The sequence below is a fragment of the Leptosomus discolor genome, chromosome 1 (assembly GCF_034619465.1).
Source record: "Leptosomus discolor isolate bLepDis1 chromosome 1, bLepDis1.hap2, whole genome shotgun sequence".
NCBI classification, from domain to species: domain Eukaryota; kingdom Metazoa; phylum Chordata; class Aves; order Leptosomiformes; family Leptosomidae; genus Leptosomus; species Leptosomus discolor.
The window spans coordinates 86,603,096-86,630,065 of NC_141391.1; the positions used below are offsets into that span (position 1 = coordinate 86,603,096).

The following is a 26,970-nucleotide window of genomic DNA, read 5'->3' on the forward strand; positions in this document are numbered from 1 at the left end:
TGTTTTCTGCCGCTTCTTCCTCCTCAGGGGGAGGACTCCTCATACCTTTCCCCTGCTCCAATGTGGGGTCCCCCTCACAGAAGGAAGTCCTCCATGACTTCTCCAGCGTGAGTCTTCCCATGGGTTCAGTCCTTCATGAACTGCTCCAGTGCGGGTCTCCTCCATGGTGTGCAGTCCTTCAGGAACCGACTGCTCCAGCGTGAGCCCCCCTCACGGGGTCTCTGGCAGCAAACCTGCTCCAGCGTGGGCTTCTCTCTCTCCATGGGCCACAGGTCCTGCCAGGAGCCTGCTCCAGTGCAGCCTTCCCACAGGGTCACAGCTTCCTTCAGGTATCCACCTACTCCAGCGTGGGGGTCCTCCACAGGGTGCAGGCAGTCATCTGCTCCACCGCCCATGGGCTGCAGGGGAACAGCCTGCCTCTGCCTCACAATGGTCTTCACCACAGGCCGCAGGGGAATCGCTGCTCCGGCACCTGAAGCATCTCCTCCCCCTCTTTCTTCACTGACCTTGGGGTCTGCGGGATGTTTCTCACATATTCTCACTCCTCTCACTTGCTGCAATTACTGCTGCGCAACAACTTTTTCACTCTCTTAAATACGTTATCACAGAGGCGAAAAACGCTGTCGCTGATGGGCTCGGCCTTGGCCAGCAGTGGATCCATCTTAAAGCCGGCTGGCATTGGCTACATCTGACATAGGGGAAACTTCTAGCAGCTTCATACAGAAGCCACCCCTGTAACCCCCCTGCTACCAAAACCTTGCCACGCAGACCCGTTACATAAAACAATTTTGTTATGTGTACATTTTTTAATGCACCAAGGTAATTTATCAGTATTACTAGTACAATCTTGATCAGGTCACTGCATTGTTGCAGCAGATAACACATAAGTGATTTCTTATACCGCAGTTTACCTATTTTAACACTAAAGTATCTTAAGAGACCAAACAGGGGAAGAGATAAATAACTATGACAACTGAAAGGAATATTAGTGATCATGAATTGTGGTAAAACAGGGGACTATGAAATTAATAAATAATTCAACAGGAAAAACATTATTACACAGGTTAAAACCACAGGACTGACGTCTCTGTCTGGAATGCATCTGAAGGTATCATATAATTTTTGAACACCTCCAGGGATGGTTACTCAACCACTTCCCTGGGCAGCCTGTTCCAATGCTTGACCACTCTTTCAGTAAAGAAATTTTTCCTAATATCCAATCTAAACCTCCCCTGGCACAGCTTGAGGTCGTTTCCTCTTGTCCTATCACTAGCTCCTTTGGAGAGAAAACTGACCCCCACCTCACTACAACCTCCTTTCAGGTAGTTGTAGAGAGCGATAAGGTCTCACCTCAGCCTCCTCTTCTCCAGGCTGAACAGCCCCAGTTCCCTCAGCCGCTCCTCAAGTCTGGAGACTTGTGCTCCAGACCCTTTACCAGCTTCACTGCCCTTCTCTAGACACACTCCAGCACCTCAATGTCCTTCTTGTAGCGAGGGGCCCAAAACTGCACACAGTATTCAAGATGCGAATCTCCTTCATGTAGATTAAAACCAAGTCCTGTACTTTTGCATGAATACTAAAATTAAATTAACTGTAATAGTTTAGAAATTGCTTACAAAGCACCTTTAAGAAGGAAGGTTGCTCTTATAAGCTGCAATCAACTTTTGCACAAGAATTCAGTTGTGGCTGGAGTCGGACTACAAGTTTCAGCCTACTTCCTACTTCTGAAAAGAAAACACAAGCATGCACACTGGAGGTCTGAAACGTTTTCATATAGTGAGGGCACTTCCTTTGGAAAGAGTGTTTAGTTCACAGGCCAAAGGAAATGCGAACTCAAAGGACAGGAATTAAGAATTAAATTAGGTATTAATCCTCATATTGAGAAAAAATATTTCTTTCTGTTTACATACAGTAAACGCTGAAGAAAAAACAGTTGAATTCTGGGGTTTTATTAATGACACCAACCACAAACTGGAGAAAGATGGCAGCTTTAATATCAGCCAAATAATTTTTAATTCACTATTTTTAAAGGATTATTATCTTGGGAAGACAACAGAGAAAATTATATTGTGATTCTGGTGTGTTATCTATCCACATCCACTGATTATAAAATGAAGCAAAATCTAAACCTAGACATATCTCAGTTTTGACCGATTTAACGGATTTGTTAAGTGCTTTAGGAATTCTGAAAACCTGGGCATCAAATGGCAAAAATTCAGAATTGTGCTCATCCATCATTTGTCTGTCTGCTCAGGAAAACAAAAGGACTGTTGCAAAGCGGCAACTTCAGGCACATGCTGTTTTATCAAAACCAGGGCAACACTTCTAACTTGTGTTCTCAGACTGAGCTTGTCATTTGCCTTTACTCAGTTGTAGCTTTAATCTTACCTTCACTGCCATAGGTTTCTCTGTTACAAAACGATCTACTGGTGAGAAAGGCGCACCACACATCAAAATTGATCAATCCTGTTCCTCTCGCCTAGCAAAATGGAAGGGAAGGAAAAAACATCTAACAAGTGGGGCCCTTATCAAAGCCAACATTATCAGAACAGCAAACACAAGGACGAAAGTCAGACCTTTCTTTTGCATTTCTTCCTTCCTGTGTGTCAAACCTTGCTCTGGAAAGCAGTTTCACATCCTTCCCCATGAAGTCATTCTGCTCTGTGAATGTGAATACTGAGAGTGCTGAAGAAGTAATTTTAACTATGTATTAGCTGAGCAGAAGAAGTATTCTTGGCTAAGGAAAGTTGGCTGGTAAATAACTTTAGTGAAAGGACCAAGCAAATCCAGAGCCCTGCTGTTGCTAGGAAATGGAAAAACTTTAATTTTCAGATGAACCTTTCGACTGTATGGCAGTATTATTAACTGCAACAATTAGGACAATTGCTTTGCTCCACTTAACACACAAACACATTAAAACTGTCAGTGTCCCACCTTCAGAGACAAATCTGGGAACAGCTGTGTTAAGCAAAGTGGTCCAACTGGCACTTCACAGGCTGGATCCAGCTGACCCACTGCCTTTGCTTGGAAAGCAGGTTCATCCACGTGGAGGAGGAGGAGGAAGAGGAAGAAGAGTTGACATCCAAGTCTGTTTCTCACCACAGCTTTTGGGTGCATGCTAGAGAGTCCTTTCATGAGGCCCAGCAAGGCATCTCCTCCTTCCTACACACCTAAAAAGTTTGGAGCACTCAGACTCAAGCATCTCAGCTCCAAGGCAAAAAGCTGAAATACAGCAGGTTTTAAACTACCAGAATGGTTAGAATTTACCAAGCAAAACTGTAATCTGGATTACACTCTGCAAGTGGAGATAAGTAAATTGGTACACTTGTTTTTCATGTATAGATCACAAAAGTGCCTCATATGGCTTCCATTCAAACCACTGGGAGAGCCCCCAGTGGCCTGAAATGGCACAGCATCAAGCACTTTTTGAATAGCTGTCCTGCAGGTGGTGAAATGTGAAGTCCAAGCCAGCAGAATAATCCAGTGTGGAAGAAATGGAGGCACAGGTAGCTGGAGTGAAACCAGTAATGGATGCAACCAGCGCAGCAACACGTACACAGCCTGAGAGCACTTTAATGTAGGTAAGGAATACAAAAATCATATTTATTTTAAACATTTACTTTAGTCATAACCAGAAAGAAACCTTTTGTTTCTGAGATCAGTTCTCACATCTAACCTTTCGTCCTTTCCACTTCAAATACCAGCCTTCACCAACAACATTTGAAAATGTTAGTCTTAGGCTATCTTAGTAACATATGACACTATAACATTCACTGGCAATTCCCATCCAGCAAAACTGACCCTCACAATACAAAATCAGACAACCCTCCAAAACAACAGCACGGACAAGAGTGAGGGGCCAATGCTCACCTCTGGCTTTCACAATTCTGTACGAGTACCCATTTCATACACCGAACTCCACAACCGGATTACATTCAGACCCAAACATTACAGCCACTAATCATGTTAGCACTGTGGTTGAACACAGATATCGCATCTTTCACCTGTCCTCTCATACACAGAACACACATTAAAAATAGAACTAAAACATATTTTTCATGCTCCAGTGGCATTTATTGCAAGTCAAGAGAAACTAGTATATAAAACTATTAATTTTTTCTAAACTATGACAAAGTATTTGTGCCATATTTATAACTGATATATATTCCTTAATATAAAAATAACCATCTGTTCCAAAAATTAAATCACCCAAGAAACTACACTTTAGTTAAAAGGAACAGAACAAATTACAGAAGGTGAGCCATTTCTAGGGGTTCATCTGTAACGTGAGTTCTCATTTATTTTTGGTTTTTGAGGTTTCCTTATTCGTTAGATACATCACCTGAAGCTTTCAGTTCTTTCCCCTGCAATTGCCTATTAGGAACTTTTTTGTTAAATGGAAGCAAGGATTCTTCCAAAAACCTTGGATACCAAAAGCCAAAGCTTTAAGAAACATTTTAGATGTTTCTTAAATATAATTAAATTCACAGTAAAACTAAGTTTCAAGAAGGCAAGGCACTACATTAAAATAAGAATGCAATTCTACCGATCCACAAAAAGCAAAAATTGTGTCAAGAGCATGCCTGTGCTTATTATTTCTTTAACTGATCTTTAAAGGGAGTCTCTCAGACTCTTCCAAAACAGAATATAACCAGCACCCACAAGAACTGGTGTGGGAAGAAAAGTAATGCAGTTAATGTAATACATAGGGCATCCAAACTTAGAATGCATTTTTAATGCTTTTGCATGAGTAAGAAGGAGAAAATATTGTATGACTGGAATAGTGAAACACCTGAAAATAACATGCCATTCAGAATAGAGACTAAAACTTTATCATTTTTTGTACAGTTGGCAGTTTAAGGAAAGAAAGAAACAAAGAACTAATCCTCAAAGAACTTGTCTCGCAATATTGAATTGCAGAAGTTAGGCAACATATAATTCACTGTAAACAGCGTATGCCTAAGCTTAGAAGTTCCTTAATGTTTTCCATGACAAAGCTTTGCTTTCAGTCCTTTTTAACTTTGCCAGTCTTTACTTCAGGTTGGGTTTTGTTTTGTTTTTCTTTATAAAATATTTAATTAAAACAAAACCCAGTCATTTCTGAGACTGTGTTGGAGAACTTATTTTTCTGGCCAATGTTAAACATCCTCTCGAGCCAAATTAAGAAGCCTTAGTGCTTCCAAGCGCCAAAACAGAAATTTGTCGGATGAGTCAAGGGCTGTCTGGAAGTACTCTTGTACTTTGTACATTGAAGCATTGACTATATGCTGCCCATGGATGTTTATACACAAGTTAAATTCTCAGTAAAATTACCTTCAAGCCAAATATAAGCATTATATTTCCCTGTAAGGCAATAACATTCACACTAAAGCAAGTAACAACTTTACCTTTTTTTTTTTCCTTTCATACTGGAGCTTGTGAGGTCTTGCGAACAAAACAGCCTCAAGTCTGAGGGAGCTAACTCACAGTGGTGTGAGAGATCACAGTAAAAAGAAGCATGTCCACACATACTGTCACACACAAACTCACTAGGTACACACCCCTTTGCACAGACACCCTTCCTTGAGGAAGGACTGTAAAAATTCACCCACTCTGGGACCACAATCAAAGTCACAGACCTTTAGTTACCAACCACAATCATATCAGACGGGTCCTGCCAACGCCTGCATACTGCTAACAAATGAATTCTGGAAGTTGCAGCATGCACAAGAAACCAATATTTATACCATTTCTTTGTAAAATTATAGCCTTCAAGCTCCCGCATCAGAAATTGAGAGATCTCTCATCACTTGGATCTTAGCCACTTGAGCAGTTTTATGACTCAAGCAGATGAATGCTTATGCCTGCCTGCAACTCCTACCTCCTCTCCATGACCCACGGTCTCTGATTCTCTCTCTTCCTATTCTATCCTCCCCTTACCCCTCAACCTATATTTAACTTGATAATTTCTGCCTAACTTCGTGCTAGCACATTAGCAGATAAAAGTTCTGTCACTGCAGATAGTCAGTCCTACAAGTGATATCAGCTACCAGTTTCCCACTAGCCTCCTGGAAAAGTACTTTAAGAAATTGTTGGACTTTACAACAATTGAAAGAAATTAAGGTTAAAAAACTCAATTTCATGAAAACTCACTTTTTATTTATCATATAATAAAGTACACTTGCATCTGTAACTAAAAAAAGCCTAATTCAGTAAGTAGTAGAAAAGACTCTGGGCTGAGACAGTACACACAGAAACACCTCCTAGACATGGTCATCCACACTGTTTTATAATCATATTTCTTCAGTGCCAAAACAAAGTACTTAAATTTACAGTGGTTGTTATTTAAACCTTGCAAGAAAGCACCCAACAGAAGTAAAAAAAAAAAAAAAAAAAAAAAAGAGGCAAATTAAAGCAATTTGTCATTGCAGCTTGACATCCATCATTCAAGCGTTTATAATGTAAAAAGCAACAACTGTAAGTTTAAGGGAAAACAATCCTTTCTTTAAAAAGCCAATATATAGTGTGAAATACTTACTACTCAATTATTGTTAAAATATGCTGAAGAATCTTAACATTCTAAGTAACTTTTTTTAAACACTACAGCTCTTAGCAGACAAGTGACTGTGGGGTATGTGGTCATCAAAGCAGTTCCCACCTGCCTCAGTGGCTGCAGACGATGTGCAGTGACACTGTGACAGAGACTGACAAGATTGCAAGAAGGGAAAGGGCTTAAGCCGCTGAATGCTTGACTGCAAAACTGAATTCCATCCCTGCTTCTTTCTACCTCACAGCTGCTGTGTGATGCTAGCCTAGTCACATAAACAGATTTCAGAGATGGACTTGGTGACCATAGAGTTAGTGAGATTCTGATTTTGGAGGGGGTAGGGGGGAATAACCAAAATACCCTACTGGAACATAAAAAGTGACTTTGAAAAACAGAGGTCTCATTTTAAAGGTAGTTTGTAACAAACCCAATGCCTTTAAAGAGAAAAAAATGCCTAATATTTTACCTAAGCTACTGCCTTCTATCATCCAATTGTACCTCGGCATGAGTCGCTACTCAAGGGGTCTCTGATCTAGCATCTGTAGTCCTCCACCTGCAAAACAGCTAAGCATTTACAGAGCAATCACTACGCCTGAATCCTACCTCAAAGACGACAGATATTATTGGCACTTCCCATGTGCTCATTCAATCTTTATGCCCAAACGAAATGGCATTCAAAACTTCTCAAAGAGTATTCACAGACAGTAGGCAAATGAAGGTTCCAAAAGTCAGTCACTCCTCACTTTTTCCCAAATTCATTATCACTGATTGAAAAAGGCTTCCAAATCTACACATCCAGGACACTACAAAAATACCTACCCATTATAGCTGACTGAGAAAGACGCCTGTTCAACAGTTTTCCCTGTTTATATACCTTTAGTATATTAAAAATTTTGACACAGATGCTATACAGCCATAATGAGTAGGTGTCTCACACCATACTTACTTTTGACTATGCCAGGTCATTAAGGACATTATTTTCTAAAATTTCTCTGCAAGCCAAAAAGCCTACTAATTATACAGAATCTGTCATTTCTCTGCCCTATTTAACAGCAGAGACGAAAAGAAACAGCGGAGTAAATTCAAAACAGGCACTTCACACTTGCCTGCCGCACTAGCAGTGTGCCAAGCGTCACATGAGACTACTTCCACTGCAATGTTTACTAGAGCTGAGCTAGCCAGTTGAGAGAGCATACAGAAGAAACACCCTAACCCTGAACCTAATTTGAACCTCGCCTGCAGTTTGGGGGGAAAAATGAGAAAGGTGAACTCTATTTAACTTTTCCTACACCTCTGCACTTCCTACACTGGGTCATAAAAGGCAATGACAGGCAATGCGGTATCGAAAGAAAAGATCACTTATGGGATAATCTGGCCCAAGTGAAATTAAGAAGAGTACAAAATTCAACAAGAAAGGCCGTCCCTTCCTCCCCGACTGCAGGCAGATCAATTTCCAGGCCAAGGAGGTTTAGATAAGCTCCAAACTTCTAGACATATATCCAAACTAAACCACTTGAGAGTCACTCATCATTTAATATTGAATACCTTGGCTGGGGAGCAGAAAAAACCTGCCAAATCTGCACATCTCCAGCAGGTCACACACTGGCCAATAACATATATCAAAAACATCTGAAAAAAGAAAATTATTCTGAGCTTTATCTTCTGCCCAAAGCAACGCAAGAGATAAGAAAAGTAATCAAAAAACCCAAGGCACTACAATGGGAAGAAAAAAGAATTCAGTACACTAAAGTTCGTAAGTCTGGGTTAACTTAAGACCTTTATTCTTTTCTTTAAGAATTAAAACTATAGCACAGAAAGATAAATGAAGATTCCTTACTCTGAATCTCTTATTTTTCCCAAATATTTATAAAAACAAACATCAAGAGACATCTCCATCATTAGCACTGGGAACTTGTATCGAACTGAGGTGTCCCACCTCATAACTAGATTAAAGATTTTCTCTTTATGTTGATAGACTCTCAGACTGTCATTTAGGACCCAAATAAAAGCACAATAAATTACACACAGAAAATGATGACTGAGGAAAGGCAGTATTTTTAAAGTGCAAATGAAAATGAAGTTTACATAAAGCCACAGCATCCTCTGTGAGCCAGGAGACTTGCACTCACATATAGATACAGAGCTCTTGATTTACTATTCTGGATGCTGGGCAGATGTGGATTCAATCTGCTATTTTTAACTTTCCTGTAAACAGTACAAGCTTTATGTGCCAGCCTAAAAGACTGCATGCGCTACTGAAAAACTCCCTATACCACTGAACACCGTAATTTCAAAAACGGGTAACGCTCATTAAAAAATGAGAAAAATCTATTGCAAGGCACTAAGTACTGATAATAAAATCTAGAATTTCAGTAGAAGCTGCCTTTCCAAAGCAAGTCACAACCATTATCTATTTAATCTTTAACTACCTTATAAATACAGTACACATTATTTCGTCCAGCATGTAGGTACGGAGTATTAAGCTTGAACACAGCTTGTTTGTTATCACAGCGAACCCATTCTAGATTTCCCTACTTTAATTAAGACTGTAACTGAAAGTAAGATACCCCACGCTAATCATCATAGGACCTCTAGATGTCAGAGGAATATTAGTACTTCCAAACTGTGATTCATCAGTCACAATGAATCACATGAAATTGTGATTTTACAAGCTGCTAAACACAGTCTCCAGCATCTATTAAATGTAGTGTAGGATGTTTCACCTCAAAATATACACACATATAAAGTTGTCACAAGATGAATCCCAGCATGGGTGCTGACAGTATCTCAATTTAAGTGTTTGAAGGTGTATTTTTTTCCTCTTTTTAACAAATACCAAGATAGATTAGCGTTTTCCTTCTAAATTTAACAGTAACACTTAAATATTGTTTTGATGCTGATTTCTTGCAACATTCTATATATCACACAGCTGAATCCGCAGCTGAAGTTTTTACACTGCTGTTCAAATCGCAGTCTATGAGTACTTTCATTGTCCAAAGTCCCAAACAGACTTCATGAAATCTCTGGCACTTCTTGAAGGAGCAACCTTTTCTTCTTATTTTGGGGAAAGATCATAGTCAGATTTGGGGATGATCAGCAAAGAATAAAAAGAAAAATAATTTTATTTTTTTTTTAAAAAAAAAGGTTGCAGAAGCAGTGAGCTTCTTTATTAACGTGCAAGTTTTTCTGCTAAGTAAATTTTCCCTTTTGAAGATTTCTGAATTCTGAGCATTGCACGTTCTGTAGAGAGGATAGGTGCCAAGCCATGATACTAAGGCAGACTGCTTTACCCCAGGTTCACGCATATTCACCCTAGGACCACTTCTCTGCATTGCCCCAGTGATCAGTGTGGTGTATTGTAATTCACAGATCAGAATTCAGCAGTGAAAAAAACCCTAATGTTTGTTCTATTAGTCACTCTGAAAATTAGTTTACAACTTTAAACGGGCAGAAAAAGCCAAGTGCAAATGATTGGAAGAACTTACAGGCCTATGCCTCCAAGTAAGGCTTGAGCCATGGAGCAGGGAGAACACTGAATTTTATATCACTAGAGTCTGTGTGCTGGTTTTATACACACAGTTTCAGATGCAATGAGGAAAAAAGAAATAACACAAATTACTGCAGTGAAGTTTTTAGACAGCAAGCAGTTTCTAAGAAAATGGTTTGGAAATTTGTGTTACCAGGTCATCCAAACACTATACAGAGTCCTGAGGCTTTTTGATGCACTGTGTACCTTCAGCATACATCAGCAGAACCTTCCCATCGGTTCTAATATTGCCCAATTCCACCCGACTAAACTAGCCTTCATTCAAAGATTAAGTTCTCATAATCACAGGATTATGAGAATGTGACAGACTATGTAAAAAATCAGCATCACTGAGGCATGCTGTTTGGTAACTGAGTACATCTCGTGATTATCTTATTACCAACTTCAAAGATAAGGAAGACAACAGAACTACTTCCCAGTGTTTTGCTGGTTCCAAAGAAAGGAAGTTACTAGTCACATTCACTGAATTCTGCTGGAGAACACCCAGAGTCTGTGCTCTGACAGACTATCATGTAGTTATGGACCAAGCCAGAAAACTGGGTCTGTGCTTTTACAGCACAGTTCCCACCTGGGGCCCAGCCAGCCACAAGGCTGCCTCCAGACTGTCAGAATCATCTTTCCTTACTGTGTTCTGGACTGCGGTGTGACTATGCGACATCCAGGCTATCAGATTGTGTCAAATGCTGTTGAAAGTGGGCATTTACTGCTTTTTCCATTGGAAAGAGAGTTTGGCTGCTGTTCACTAGCTGGAATTAAGTATTAGGCTTGCAAGACAAGACTGAACAAGCATATTTTTCAAAGGATCTGTTAAAAGTCTTCAGGGAGTATGACAACAGTGAGTATTTTCATGAATAGCAGCATATGCTCCAGAAGGAGGAAGGGATCTATTCAACACATTGCAGCATTCATTTTTCATGAATCCTTATGGCGTTATCAGCTTTGATGAAACACAAGTCAAAGTCAGGGTTGAGCAACTACCATAGTCAGACCTGGGGCCCAACAGATTTATTAGACAGGACAGAATAGAAACTGCCACCACTTTCAGGGACTATAAGGTGGAAACTCAAATTTGAAGTCATATTGAAGGAAAAGGATCAACAGTACATTGCTAATCTGTAGCTTGTGAATGTGTCATGGTGGGAGTATGCAAGAAAGTTTAGATTTAAGATCCTAAATTCTGAACATCCATCTTTAAAATTGTCCAAAATACCAAAAGTTAAGGAAATTAACTTGCTATTCTCAGAATTATTATATCTTCTCAGAGGCAATCATTACTGCAAATAAAGGAATCCAAAGAGTTATTAAACGGTAAAATAACAATAGTAATAATAAAATAATCAAGCATTCCTTTGTGCCTTCACTGCAAGCCAGAAACCCAAGGTAGTTTCTGATTTTCCAAAAACATTAGTTTTGTTCTGTAGTTATTATAATAAGCAAAAAGATACATTTATCAACTCTGAAACTTAATTACCATGAAAACAAAACAAAAAAAAGCCATCTCAACCATTTTCACATTTCCTCTCATTCTGATTCAGATACTTTCTCAATCTGACAACAATCCATAATTTGTCAGTTATCTTAAGGACCATGAACATGTTGCGCAGTGCGCATAGGCACAATATCTGGCTTTGAGTTTGGTAATCATGTCCTTTTCTCAAATTGGGTTTAAAAAGACTGATGCATGTCAAGCATCCATTTATGAAGAAAATATCTGAAATAAATAACTCAGTTCCACAAAAGAAAGAGATGATGCTGATAAAAGCAGACAGTTACTCTGTTAAACAGGATTGTGCACACAGAAGCTCTGCTAAGTAAGGAAGCCTGGTGCCAAATAGTAATGCCATTGTAAACATCAGCTTTTCTCCTGCAAATTTTTATTACCAAGATTAGAGCAGCAGAGATGACTGCTCTAGGTCTGTTGGAAAGCAACACACAGACAGAATACAGCCTTGTACTGTTTTCATTTACCAATTCCCAACTCCAGGTTCATCTTGTCACTCTCAGAGCAACAGCAAAAATAACAAGAAACCTCTCCCTTCAACACATACGCAAATTATCAGAATTTAAAAAAGAAAAAAAGCAAAGAAAATCTTTTTTCTTTCTTCAACTGCTGTGAGAGAAAGGCAGCAACAGGACAGTTAGTGCAGCTAGTCTCACACGAGTGAAATTATTATGGGCAGATATTTTTCTGCATTAGACAAAACCTGCAGCAATTCTGTGATTGCTAAGGCAAAGACACTTGATTCAATAGAATTTATTCTGGCTGAGCTAGCTACTCAATATTTGTAACAAATTTAAAGGTGGGGAGAAAAGAGGATAGCAATTAAGTGGCAAATAAGTCACTATGCCAAGTGTAAAGAAAGTAACTTCCCTGTTATTTTCCCCACAATCAGTTTCGTGAATCTACAACTCTGTTTATACAGACAGGCCAGGAGGCAACGGGGTACCACAATTCATGGAAAGCACTACTGACTCCAGTAGGAAACCGAAGAATTTTAAGGAAAGCTTATTATCACGTTCATTGACATGGGAGTTTCTTTCTTTGTTTTCCAGAACCAACACATTTTCGCCTTAGACTTCAAAAGCTTTGGATATCATGTGAACACCATTTCTCAAATTGTTGAGAGGCCAATGATCATCAGTGGTTGAGCTACAGTTCTGTGCATGATGGCACATTTTCCTAAATGGGAGAAGAAAAAACATAAACAGCAGAGAGGCTAGACATTTCCTTCCTTAACTTGACACAAAATAAAACAAAAAAAGATTACATGAAGTGAAACAGGGTTTAAAAGCACTTCAAGACAATTCGAATTACAACTACCATTTGTTTCTTACTTTAAAGAGATAATAAAGAATTTTTAAACATAATTTATGCATAAAAGCAGTATATACTACAGAAGACACAACTATATGCGCACAAGTTCAGCTATGATAGACTGGAGTACTTCCCTTACTACTGGATTTAGCTATACCATCCCACATCAGCAGAAAGCTAGGGACGTAGTCTTAACAGTGTCATTACTGTTTTGGATTTGTGCCTGTCAACAGAGCCCACTTCAGTCAATGAAAGATCATGCTTACTAAGGCTGGGATCACGTACTTCCAATGTAATAAAAGCTGGGGTACATTTTTTTTAAACATGGTGAACCCCATTTGGCTTTCAGCTCCTAGGCATAACTGTTGTTGACCTGCTAACTTAGATCAAAGTTTAAATGCTCAGAAGCTACCAGAGAATATCTGAAAAGTTTAAATTCTACCACCTTGAACACCACAACAGAATCATTTACCTTGTCAGGCTGAATATTACAAAGGATAAAAATAGCAAGCACAGTTTATCATGACACAGCGATCCGTTACTTCTAAGTGTCAAGATTCACGTCCCAGCTTTGGGTGACTCCTTGCAGACTACAGTGACGCAGCTTTTGCTCCTGGCATGCCTCTACAGGCACCCCAGCCTCCCAGGAAAAGGTGAAGGTACTTGCAGCACTCCTGAGAGAAAGACAGACTAGGTGAAATCATACTGGGGGCCATGTTTGGCCCATCAGCTGCCAGCTGAATCACACTGAGTTGAAAGACCAGAGCTATGCTGTTTATAGTAAGCTTGTTCCAGGGAGCAGGATAACGCAACAGCTGCACTCCCTCTCTTGGCTCAGCCTCAGGCACCCACACTGCTGTTCAAAGGTAGCCTGAAGATAAAGCAATTCACATCTATGCTAAAGTTCAAGGCCAACAGAGCCTACCACGTTCACAAATTTCACCTGCAAGTGGCAAACCGCGTTGAGGTTCTCCTAAGCAAGACCCTACAACTCTCGACCGCCTAATTTCAGCCATGTGACATCACTGCAGCATGAAAAGAGGCAGCAGCTAGGCCAGGCAGCCACCCCTGGGGCTGCTCCTCCATGTGCGCCGAAGGAGCAGTACGCCCTCAGTATCAACTGCACACAGGTTTGCAGCCAGTGAGTCTGAACTTGAGGCAATCTTACACGCAGAATATAGAGGAAGACAAAAAGTCTGGAGTTCTCACCCAAGTTCTGCACCAACTCCTTACACATCAGACAAGCTTTACCTCAAGCTTCTACATCTGCAAACCAGGAACATTAGTTACTTTTTAACTAGGGAGTTCATCAATATTTGTTAACATGCAAGTGTAATTTGACAGTTAAAAAAGCAATGTATGATTACACTGATAAAGGCAGGACGTGGCTGCAGAACACAAAATAAGCTACCACATATCCATCATAATTTGTCTGTGTTATGGGATGGAAATTAAAGCAATGTAATTAACTCACATAAGCAAATATTTCCTTTAAAAAAAAAAAAAAAAAACAACAAAGCAACCTTAATTTTGTAACCTCAGGTCTTAGAGAAACAATTGTTAAACCTACGAGGAACATGCCACACACAGCATAGCAAGACTAAACAAGCATGCAATCACTGCAAAGGAGATGAGTGGCCAGGAACTGGGCTCCTACAAAAGCAGCCTCATGTGCCACCCTGGATGTCTCAAGCCTGTCAGCCCCACGTACATCTTCTTTTCAGGGGCTCTCTGGTATCACTGAGAGTTAAGCTGAAATGCAACGAGGCAGAAACAGAGATCTGCTTGCCAGCATCTCATGGTCAAATGGCACAGCAGATTCCTTCCCAATAACTTAGGAACTATGTTGAAAAACATGTTTGTATATCATTCTTAAACAACCAAACAAAAAAAGGTGATCTTTAGAATTCACTAAGTGGTATGCACAGTCAGCACCTTGTTTTTCTCCTATTAGTAATCAGAACCACATTTACTTATATGAAGAATTCCAGAAATGTCTCATTTTCAAAAAAAAAAAAAAAAAAAAAAAAAAAAGCAATATTTAAAAAAACAAACAAACAAACCAAAACCTAAAACCATCCTAAGTGCAGTGTTTTCAAGGGTTGTCTGACAACAATTGGTCTTCAGAGCAAGGGCAGCTCAAAATAGATGCAGTCATTCATCTCTTCAGAATAACCCTGAATGTTCACATTTTCTACGTCATTTGTAATGGCCATAATGAGCATAAAAGCTTTTGTGTAACTAAGTCTATTTAGTGAGAATCAGTAAGACTTTTAATCACACAGTGAAAAATATTACTTGCAGAGTAAATTAAAACAAAACAGAAACACGGACAATTTGTATCATATTTAGGGAGAAGATTCCTTCTCAGCTGATTCAACACCTAGAAAACACCTGTGGTGCTCCCAGCTACAAAACCCAGTGACACGGGGTTCACAGTCAGATTCCAGAAAGTTTTCTCAGATTTAATGTTTAAGCTCAGGAGGAGAGAAAGGCAAAGCAGAGAAAATGGAAATTTGTAGGCTGGGTTGGGTTTTGGTTTTGTTATTGATTTTTTCATGCAAGTAAGTTTCATGCGGACGAAAGAAGGGGGGCGGGGGGGGGTGCGTTCCTGGTTTTTTTTTAATCTTTATCCAAAAATCATGGCACAGAAATGAGTCACTTCAGACAGACAGTGCATGCACATGTGCATACTCACCTTGGAACAAGGAAAGAAGTCCAAATTTGTGGCAGCCAGCAAGCAAGCATGTGCCTCCAGCTCAGCTGCACTAGCTACCATGCCATATATTATCCTAAACTAGCGACAAACGTTTACCGTACCCTGACACACTGCCCTCTGGGCTGAAGAAGCTGAAGTGTCCCTGCCATTTGTGAAGTGAGGACACTGGCCTTCAGAGGGCAGAGGGCTTCAGTGCAGGCAGCTGGGTACAGGCAATCATGACTCCTTCAGTGGCTGCCAGAGCCTGAAAATTAGGATCCAGAACATACATTTCCTCCTTCCCCTTCCATGGTGTAACATGAAGAAAAAGTGTTTGAGGGACAAGAAATTAGGGTTTTGTTAAGAGTGGTTCAACTACGGTACAGAATCAAGGAGAATCCATGTTTCAGCCTCTGTGTGGGCCCCTTCCCGAGTCTAACATTGGCTCTGAGTGAAGATGGGGCTGCAGAGAGAGATATTAAAATGCATTTTAGGGCTGCCTTATCATGGAGGATGTTGATTAGAGAAGTTCATATGCCACAAAACAACAGAAACAGACTTCAAAATATTCCACTACACTCACAAACACTCCGACATAGTTTCCTGGATTGTCAGATGACTACTCATTTTTTTCAGGCAAACTTTTAGCTTTATTCCTTAGTACTCTGGTCTCTCTCTAGCTTGTCTTCCTTTCAGGTGACTTTCATCCTGCTGACCTCAGAAACTGCAGTCATCTCTACACGCTGTGGTCAAATGGTCAAAGAAATATTCCAAGCCTCAAAATAGCTTGCTGTACATCCCTCATGAGGTGAAAGGATGATCAGTTACAGAAACAGGATTTCACAGAAGCAAATCAGGAACCTCCAAAACTCATACAACTGTAGAGGCCACTCCTTCACTTAACATTGTAGCCAAATACTGTGTCACTTCAGGCAATAAGCCTTGATAAAGTTTCAGGTAGACGAGTAAAAGCTACATCTAGCGTCATCCTTTCACAGGTACAGGTCAGACATTTAACTTTGACACCAAAGTTTGCTTTCTTAGTACACCCAGAACAGAAAGATCCTTTGCAGCTATGGCAAGCGCACAGAGGTCGAATCACTGTACCTGTAACATCACTAATGAAGCCACCTGTTCCCTATGTTTCTCAAGCTGTTTATGAATGAACTACAGTGCCTGTAGTTCAATTTTCTGCATGGGATAATTCTGAAGAATTTTTAAAATCCTCAGTTACCTCCTAGGCTCACTGTTCCTGTGTACAATTGCTTTTATTTTGCACAAAAAAAGCTTCACACTAATGCCCAGTTATCTGTGGCTTTCAGTCTAAAAATATTGTCTCTTTCTTCCAAGAGATACAGTCAATGTATGCACACATCCTTGTTGCTTCTCTATTAGTTAGGTATATACCATCACCCACTTCTGCATATCAAATTACTTTGCTGACAGCTGTTTCTGAGCAAACAGACCTCATCTTTCTGTTATCAAGCCCTCACTTCACGATTTGTTGCAAGTGTGCTCTCACAAATGCTGTAGTTTCCCTTTAGTAAAGCATCTTAGAAAGTTCAGCGATTTCTTAAAATCAGGGTCATTCTGCATCACCTAGTGGTCTGCCATAACTAACTAAAGGCATAAGTCACACTGTCATTCATGATGAGATTTCAAGTGATGGGAAGTCAGTAATGAGTACGCTCAAGGAGAAAAAAAGAGACATTATACTCTTATTATGGAATACAGGTGTTTTTGCAGCACTCTTCTCAGTGGTTTACCAAAAAATCATCTACTAGAAAATCTACCTGCAGACAGGAAAAAGAGGTTCCTGTTGACATTTTTCTTTGTACTCTGTCCTTAAAGTTTGCTGGTTTTGTCATCAAAGGTATCAATTCCAAGAACCATTATATCCTAGATTCATACTAAATAAGATAGATAACCTTGCTTGGGGGATGTGTGTGTCTTACGACTAAGTAAACGGCAACAATTTCAGGCAGAGTGGAGCAAAAGGGATAATGGATAGCACTTCTAACTAAGACCCCATCATTACCATTTACAATGAGATGGACCTCACTCCTCAGTCTTTCAGCATCAGTAGGTACTTACTGGTAAAGGTTCCAACTAGTAAACCAAGAGATGGCTACGGGCAAGCACCTTTTAGAGATCTCCCACCCTCACAACAGAGCAAGAGGAACTGCTTTTCGAGGTTCTACCCATGGTGTACAGAAAGTAAATATATGTTATAATAGATATCTTCAGTATGGGAAATGTCTGCTCGGTATTTTACACAGGCAGTAATAAAACTTCTTTAGATTTTTTTCTTTTTAAGGTAAACACACAGTAATTTCCTAACATGGAAAGTTCATCATAAGCCACAGGACTGCTCATATTAAAACTCTTAGTGTTATTCTTTGTCAAGAACTGAATAGATGCCAACAGTCCAAATCCAACAGATATTCTGGAAAAAGAATATGGCAACAATGAACTGTATCTCTAAAATATAGAAATTAAGAAGGACTGATTTTTCAAGGATTAAAGAAATTGCAAGGTAGCAGATTAAGAATGTTGCATGTAAATGAACGATTATCAGACTCAGCATTTTTTTATAATAGCTTGATACCTATTCAAAAGCATAAGGCAGGGAGAACCCACCAACACAGAGCAAGAAAACAAGAAGGACGTAACAAAAGTTCTCAGGAAACAATGACAGACCATTGTAAATAAAACAAGAACTGAAAGAAAAGAGGCAGCACTTTAAAATCCATGGTAAAGAAAATCCAATATGAAATTTAGGTCCACTGTTAGCTGACGCTAGAAAGATTTAAAAAAAAAAAAAACAGGGAAAAAAAAAAGAAAGAAAAACAACAAAGTGAAAAACATAATGGATATTTTTTGTCCTTTTGCAGAATGAAGTAAGAAGATGCAATTACTTCATATGACACCATTAAAGGAACCCAAAATTTCCCCCTCTCTAGTATGTAGCAGGAGGAAATGAAGCAGCAAGTACTATGATAAAGACATTTCACCTCAATGTGCCAGCATAATTTTAGAAGTTTAAATTTTAGAAGTTTAAAGGTTCTGACTGAGGATTTCTCTGCACATCAATTTTAGATATACCATAGGAATTGGGGAAACTCCAAAGGATGGGGCAAACATCAGTACAGCCTGACTATTTTAGAAAAAGCTGAAAGGGAAGTACAGAGATGTTCAATTATAAAACAGAGACAGTAACTGCAGCAATGCAATAACAAAAAGGCTATTAAAAATGTTGATGCTAGCAGAGCTACTTAATAAAATATTAAAACAATCGAAGAGCAAAGTAAATACTGTGTTAAAATGATTGCTTATACTTAACAGCATTTTTTTAAAATGAAGAATGCTTGCATTTTCAGGGTAACATTGCAGTTAATACTAGTTAATTTGGGACCCCTGACAACAGATTAATGTTAAAACACTAACACATTCAAGCATGGTTTTCAAAAAGGTATGTACACACAAATAAGCCTCTCTGGTTTTTGACAGCTTGCAGGTCTAGTTGATAAAGGTGACTTATGTTAATACACCTGAGATTCTCTTAATACAGGTAACTTATCATTAAAGGGTACTTTGACCAAAGCATCCTTTGTCACCCTGGCTGATCTCAAAATGCTGCTACTGGAAAGAAATCCACACAAAGACTATTTTGAGCAGTTTCCTTTGGAACAATTTCTGGTTCAGGACTATTCAATTAGTTTTTAATGGACACTAAAAATGATATAAAATATTTGCTGACTAAACCTGACATAAGAGTGTGGCAGGAGTATCCAGTGACAAGACACTTTACTATTACAAAGTGATATTAATCACTGATAAAACGATCTTCGTCCTACAAGATGACTTGAATGCAAAAGTCTGCGAAGGTAGGCCACATTCCCAGACAAGAGGCACTCACTTCAGAATGCAACAACTTAAGAAAACATTTTAAATAACTGTCTTAAACTCTCAGTAGAATGCAGAGCAGGTGTGTGCATAACACAGTAATAGGACTATTTTGTAGAAACAGAAAAATAATTTTGCATCCATGAGTACACTATTATGCTTACCTTCAGAAGGGCTACAAAAATACTAGAGATAGACACACAAAGAAACTGCTTGTTCATGGTTGTGTACTAAGACACACAAAGCATATATTTATTACACACTTGTCAACCTTGTTAGGAGAGATATAAAAAAATCCTCTGACTGGGAAGTTAAAAAATAACAAAAGATGTGAAGTTCCTCAATATTTAGGTGACTTATCGGGGGGGTGAAATAGACTCATCATCTTATGAGAATTTAAAATAAGAACAAAGTTTTACAAAGTATTCTTTAACACATCTCATGAGCAAAACAAAGTTCTTGTGAAAGTTGGACATCAACATGGACTTACCCTCTTTGGAGTCTATGAAATCTCCTGTTTCCTAATGCCTGCTCATATGGACACAAGAAAAAGTATGTCTGCAACATGTCCACATGCTCACCTTGATTAGTTTTAATAATACTATTGACTCAGGGGCTTCCTTTTCTTGCTCAAAAAGCTCCCAATTCTCTGCCATAGTGCCCAACCAGCCAGGTGTTTTTTGAGTGGAAAAGGGACAGCAGCCTTCTTTTGAACCACCAGACACCAGTCACCAGCTGGAGCCTGGACAGGGTGGTTAACACTCACAAGTCTTCTTCCTCAGGGCACACTTCTACACTGCCTTGTTCAGAGCAATGCTGGATCACTCTGTTCCTGGTCACATGCAAGCCAAACTTATTGTCCAGGTCTGGAGTTGGAGAACACAAACCACCAGGTCAAGCCAGCTCAGAGACTTCTGGATGGCCTGTCTTCATGCCATGTCTCACTCTAAACTCCCAACCAAGCTGGGAGCTGAAAAAGGGTTCTTAGCAAATCACACTAGCAAGGATTTTGCTACCTCTTAAGGCTTGGTTGGTACCGTAGGATCCCCAGTGCTGCTAGGGCAACACATTGTGGTGACTGAAAGAGATGGTGTAAGGGCCTGATTTTTTTTCTCACATCTCCTCCTCCACGTGCAGGACGCTCCTGAAGACCAGCCTCTTGCTCTCATCACATGAGATTCTCCTCGCAGCCATTGTCCTGTCTCCACACTCCTTCTCAAGACCCCCTCCCAGACTCACGTTTGCCCCGTTCCCCCTCTTCCCTGGCCTCTCCGGCACCACCTTTACCGAGCCTTCCCCGGCTCGGCCAGCAGTGACCCCAGACAACCCGGGCAGGGGCGAGCCTGAGCCCCCGCCCCGCGGCCCCGCCTCAGCCCAGCCTGCTCACCCGCGTCGTAGAAGGCATCCAGCACCGCCGTCTCCCCGAAGTCCAGCTCCCCGAAGTTGACCGTGCCGAGCTGGGCCCCCTCGGCCTCGCAGGCCCGCAGCAGGCACTGCTGCGCCCCGGCCTCGGCGCTCCGCGCCCCGGCGCCCTCCTTGGGCGGGTCGTTCAGCACGTACACGGCCCGCAGGCAGCGCGGCCGCGGGGCTACCGCCCCGACCTCCGCCGCCTCCCCACCGCCCGCCGCCGCCTCAGCCGGGCCGGCAGCCGGCAGCTCCGGCTCCGCGCAGGGGTGCGCCGGCTCCGCTGCCATGCCGCCGCCCGCGGGGCTCTCCATAGCGGCGTCGAGGGCCGAGGGGAGCCGGTGGCTGCCGGCAGGTGCTCAGGCGGGGCCGCGCCCCATCGCAAACAGTTGGGCAAACTCCGGCGGCGAAGGGCGAGGCGGCTCCCTCCCTCCCGGCGGCCCTTCCACCCGCGCTTCTCCCCTCGCCTCCGCGGCTGGGCGCTGCGGCCGGGCGGTGCCGCTCCCCGGCGGGCGGGCACGGGGACGAGGTGGGGCGAGGTGAAGGCGGCCGGCTCGGAGCGGAGCTCGGCGCCGCCCTCCCCAAGACGGGGCAGCCCGGGGGAAGCGCGGCGCGCAGCTCGGCTTCCCTCCAGGGCGGCGCAGCCGGACAGCACCGCCGTGCCTTCCCGAGACAAACTCCCCGTTCCCCTCCACGGCCAAAGCGGTACCGAGAAGGAGAACGCACCGTCGGGGCGACCGCGCCTCTTTTATTACTTCCCTTCCCCGCCCCTCGCCGTGCGAGCAGTACCTCCGCGCACCGCCCGCCGCTCTGCCGTGACGGCGGTGGCTGCGGTTGTCGCTTTACGCGGTGGCACCGTGCGCCCCGCTAGGGTTCCCCTGAGGGTTACACAGGGCTGGGGTGAAGGCGAGCCGGGCTGTCACCGCCGCGCTTCCCCCCGGGCCGCCCTGAGGGGCCTTTCCCCTGCCCCGCGCGCGCGGCCGTTGGGAGCCGTTTACCCGCCGTGAGGGGCGGCTCGGCCCCGGCCGGGCTCCCCGCCGCCCACCGAACCGGGAGGCCTGCCCGCTGTGGGCGCCTTAGAGCCGCTCTGTTTCCGGAGCAGCGAAGGCGACTGCTTTTTCTTCCCTTGGCTCGCTCCATCATAGCCTCTTCCCCACGGATTCTTCTTTCCGTTGCTGTTTAAACGACTTTGACCACAGACAAAGCATATCAGAAGCATAGTTCATCCTTAAATTCCCTCTCTTTTCTTTAAAATCTCCCACAGTCATGGCAAAGTCAGCTCCTAGAAACTCTGTGGCAACTCCTGGCTTCACTGTAAGAACAAAACTAACTGAGCATCTCATTTCCTCACATGTTTTTCTTACCAGCTGAACCGACAACGGCAGCCTCAGCTTTGGCGCTGCTGCTGGGCAAGTTGTAGACACTTGCAGTGAGAGAGCATGAGAGGCAGGCTGCCCCTGGGTAGCTCTGTGCCTCAGCCTTGTACCCTGGCTGTCAAAAGGACACCAATGTACACTAAGCAAACCATGGCCTACCGGCCATCAGAGGAGCAGTGGAAAACCGCAATCCTCAAGCAAATTTGTATTTGAAGTAGTAAACCTGTCCAGAAAGCTTTTTCATCTCATTTTTTACTCACTGTGACAGAAGAGTTTATAAACGAACAGCGTCCTCGCCTTCTGCTGCAGCATGGCTCCTCATGGCTATCGGAGATTAATATTTTTACCATGTGCTGTAATACAACAAAAGAAACAACCGAAGGCTTACAGCACAGTATTCTCCCCTTTAGGTGTCTGACACCATGGTTTGGTGACCGTAACAAGAACTGCGGTAGCCAGCCTTTCTGAGAGATGCTCCAGCATGAGCACAGCATAGGGCTGTGCAGCGTTCATGATTGCTCGTAAGGACTTTAGAGAGAATGTGGATAAATAATCAAGAGGCAAACCCGTTTCTCATTTTGGAGAGTTTGGGACAAAAAAACTATTGGATTTGGTCCACAGCTTGGGGGTGTGTGTGCTTTTTTGACAGAAGGACTAGTACATGAGACTTCGGAGGCATGATGTACTGCAGCCACCAGAGATCCCACTCATTCCTGGCAGCTTTCCTCTTTAGGCAAGAACAAGCTTTTTTATGTGACAACTGTAACTCCATTAGCCTTGATCCAGTAATGCACCAATTAGCTGATGTAACAGGAGAAAAATCTAAATGTTCATTTAGAAGAATCTCAGTGTGCGCATGGAAGCCTTTGACCAACAAAAAGCACTAGCACATACGTTTGTGATCCTCCCCAATACAAATCTTACTTTGTATTTTTTGCATTACAAGAAAGTTTGGTTGAACGGCTGGTAGTAAAACTTGAAATGGAAAATACAATACTGGCAAAGGTAAGGGTTTATTTGCACAGAAAAACGTTTGTCTTACTCAAAAACATTCTTGGGCTTTCAGCAACTAACATGCAAAAACAGAATTGCAGTTTAATGGGTTCAGAACAACAGATGCATGGTGTGGTGCTTTCTGTAATCGTGCAAATTGTTGAAGTGTCAATTTAGATCAAATGCAGAATAGACTCCCGTAGCGGGATGTCACTGAGACATACTAAATAAGCTTTTTCTGCCTTCTAGAGATTATCAAAATCTGGTTTATTGTAGATCTAAGACATGTCTTTGGGTTTCATTTTGCAGTTTTTAACATTTGGTACTATTTTAAATTGCTCACTGGGAGATCTGTCTCTTGGTCTCAAAAGAAGCTGATAGTCTCTCTTAGCAGATACTTTTTGTCAATGTAATTAAAAAATGATATTTCCCCCTTTTCTTAATTATATTAACTCATCTCGCAAACAGTATCCTCGCCATTCCTTGGGCATTTTTCCTAACAAGCTGCCATGCTCTGAATATCCATTTTCAGCAGTTTAACCTGGTGCAATTTGTTCAGAGTTCGTACACTCTTTTTGATGCTAGAAGCAAGGAGTGTTTTTAAAGGAAGAAGCTTCATTTCCTACACTGCAACCGAGTCTTCAAAAACTGTGGCTCAGTGCTGGTGTGCCTGATACTCCCACTGAGCAACAGTATCTTCAGATCTCACAAGTCACCTGAGTGAGAATAGGTGGGAGATTCAGATTTTGGGATATTTGAACTGTTTCTGTGCAAACCGAAAAATGTTCCATCTAGGAGAAAAAAAGGTGAGTCATGCAACACTCTTTCCTCTTTTGGAAATGTGGTCCAGTAACGAGGTTCTAAAACGAGCCACTCTGACCCCAGAGTTGCCTATTCAAAGGTCCAGGCCAGAAGTGACCATTCAGCTTTCATACACCTTTCCAAGACCTTTAGCCTTTGCACAGAATGCAGCCTAACAAAACGGAGCATAAACCCAGAAGCCAACATTTGCTCTTATACAGTAAGGTAAAGATGATGCTGTGATTTTCTCAGGCAGCATTTTGCACTTATCAAATCCACTTAGTGCAGAATATTAATTACTGCTTAGACACCAGGAGCAATATAGCAATGTGTTCGCTACAATTCACAACGACAGCAAGTGCTCCAAAGAAAATAGACGTCCTTGAAACCACCTTTTTTTTTTTTTTTTTTTTTCCATTTTGCAAATCCCTGAGCAGCAGTTGTTTCTCTAGACATAACCGGGCTAATGGGGAGCACGACTTTCCTTTTTTTCCCAGGGCTATGAAGCTACAGTTCAAACTGTAAAGCTCAGCTGTAAATTGATATAAAGTTTGCCTCCACCGGCAGACGTGCCACCGTTTCTCCTGATGCATATACGGCTACAGCATACCTTAGCTTCCTTTTTTTTTTTAAAGAAAACGTGCCCAGGAACTGGTGGCATACATGTCAGGCTGCAATTTCATTGCACTCTTACGTTATTTTCAACTATAAAGAGTGCTCCTGCCATTTTACCCAGGGTCAGGGAAAGATCTCTTGGTTCAGGTAGGTACCAAGTAACCCAGAGGACACCCAGGTCTGTGGGGAACCTGCAGATCTGAGCTGTTCTTCCCAAGTGCAAATCCACCCGCCTGTGCCCCGGCAGCATTTCCTGAAGACAGCCCGCCAGCACAGCATCCAGGTGTCCATCCCACCTGCTGCGGAGGTGCCCAGGAGTCTGTCCACGGGCGCTCGGCACTGACCAGCCTCACACACGGGCCCATCCTTAGCCACAACCACATCTCCCTCCAGCCCTTGCGTCCCAGGCGGCAGCGTCCTGTGCAGGCTCCCCAAGATGCACTGTCAGGGCAACAGCCGCCTGGCACAGACATCCATCCAGAAAAGCCTGACCTCTGCTTCCTAGATGTGAGAATTTTTCTTGTGTTGTGAAGATCAGGCACTGGGGGAAATATTTTGATGTCCAAATTCTTTCCTGGCAAGCCACTGTACCAAGCTTCCACAAGAGAATGCAATTTGTGGTGTTTAAACTACTTTGAGCAAACACTTTGTTAATGGACTTTTTGGTATTACTGTTGCTACTGTGCTATCCCACTTATTTTCATTCACAGTGAGCAGGTCTCCAGGTAATCATACAGATACTGCTGTCATGTGGATAAGGAGGATAATAGTTTCTCTACTGAACAGGAAGATAAGATTTTTTTTTTTTTTTAAAGCATGGATCCAGATAAAAGGTATTTTCCTTTTCAAGGTCATTACATAGAAGCTTTACTAGAGTTTAAATAAAATGCTGTGAAGTCTCCCTAAGAAGTCTAATAGACTGCTTGGTGACGTTCAAAAGTCAGATTCAAAATGTTAACTCAATACAACGGAAGCCAAGCGACACAGGTCGTTCTTGAAGAAAAGCTTCACAAAGAGGCCTAAAAATGCCACAAGCTTTGAAAGTTGACTTGCAGCAAAGCACACCTGTTTTGCAAGGGGGAGCTTGGGTGCCTCAGAGTGATGCAAAGTCAAAACACCTTGGCCACCAAATCAACATTGCAACTGGGTTCAGAGAGCAGGGGAACTCCTCTTGCTTTTCTTTCACTGGAGAGCGTGAGGCCTCACAAGCTCATCTGACCTACTGACAAAGAGCGAAGGCAAAGAAAATGACTGCTGGATCAAAGCATGTAATCCCTAGCTCAGCTTTCCGTTCAGATCCACTGGTTTGCATGGGGGAGCATGTTGCACACAGCGTCTGCTCGTCACCACCCCTTGCAAATGAAGGACAGAGTGACATCTTGTATGAAATACAAAGTTGGCCAAAGGGTGACCTTTCTCTTCCTTTCCTCTCCGCCTGCCGGAGAATGATAATGTTATACATATGGTCTGCGTGCTCATAAGTACACAGAGCAAAATGTAACCCATTTAAAAATTGGCTTTGATTCCAAATTCCTCATCTCCTTTAGTTTTCAGCACATCCGGCACTCTAATCAAAAGTTATTGCCTTTGGATTTTGAGTAGTTGTAGGGCAAGACTTTGGGAGTGTGAGTGACCAACGAGTGCAGGCTAGCAGTGATGAAATTATGCAGGGCTTCTCAATAGCTTCCACAAAGCCAGAATATCCCTTATAGATGACTGTCTGCATTTGAAATAAATTTGAAAAGCAACAAAAAAAACCCAGCAAAACAACCCACCAGTAAATACAGAAGCAAATAGAAGGATAAAAAAAAAAAAAAACAAACCCCACAACAACCTTTCGTGAACCTCTGTCCATGCAGAGAGCTCACACTTTCTATGTGGCTGATAGCTGGCTTTATTTACATGATTTCTCTCTATCAGACAGCTAGATCAGTTCAGCAATGCAATACTCAGGCACGTGCATTTTTAAAGTCTGGTTAAAAACTTTGTTCTGATTTAAGTAGCTGTGGCTCTCCGGCCTTCCTCACTCAGTTCAGGAACTGAGGAGCAAACAGCCAGCTTAGAGCCAGAAGTTAACTCAAGTTCTCAAAAATATAATCTTTACTCAATTAGTCAAAGAGAAAATCACTTATCTCCACTTTTCAAGACATTTCAAATAACTTCCAGTTTATACTTTAGGTGGAGAAAACCAAACCAGGCCCTCATCCAGAAAGACCTCCCTTTGACCCTGAAATTTCTGAACCCCCACTAAGATGACTGATGCTAGAGAAAACCTCAAGAAAACCTGGG

The 26,970-nt window shown here is 42.0% G+C and overlaps 1 protein-coding gene across 1 annotated transcript in view; it reads right to left on the reverse strand.

The window, feature by feature from the left end:
- MAP3K15 (mitogen-activated protein kinase kinase kinase 15) overlaps nucleotides 1–21,210 on the reverse strand; it is an 84,932-nt gene extending 63,722 nt beyond the window's left edge. The window contains exon 1 of the mRNA XM_086482048.1: nucleotides 20,880–21,210. Within this exon, the coding sequence (XP_086338174.1) occupies nucleotides 20,880–21,210 (331 nt within the window). The remainder of the gene's footprint in view (nucleotides 1–20,879) is intronic.
- Nucleotides 21,211–26,970: the final 5,760 nt, after the last annotated feature.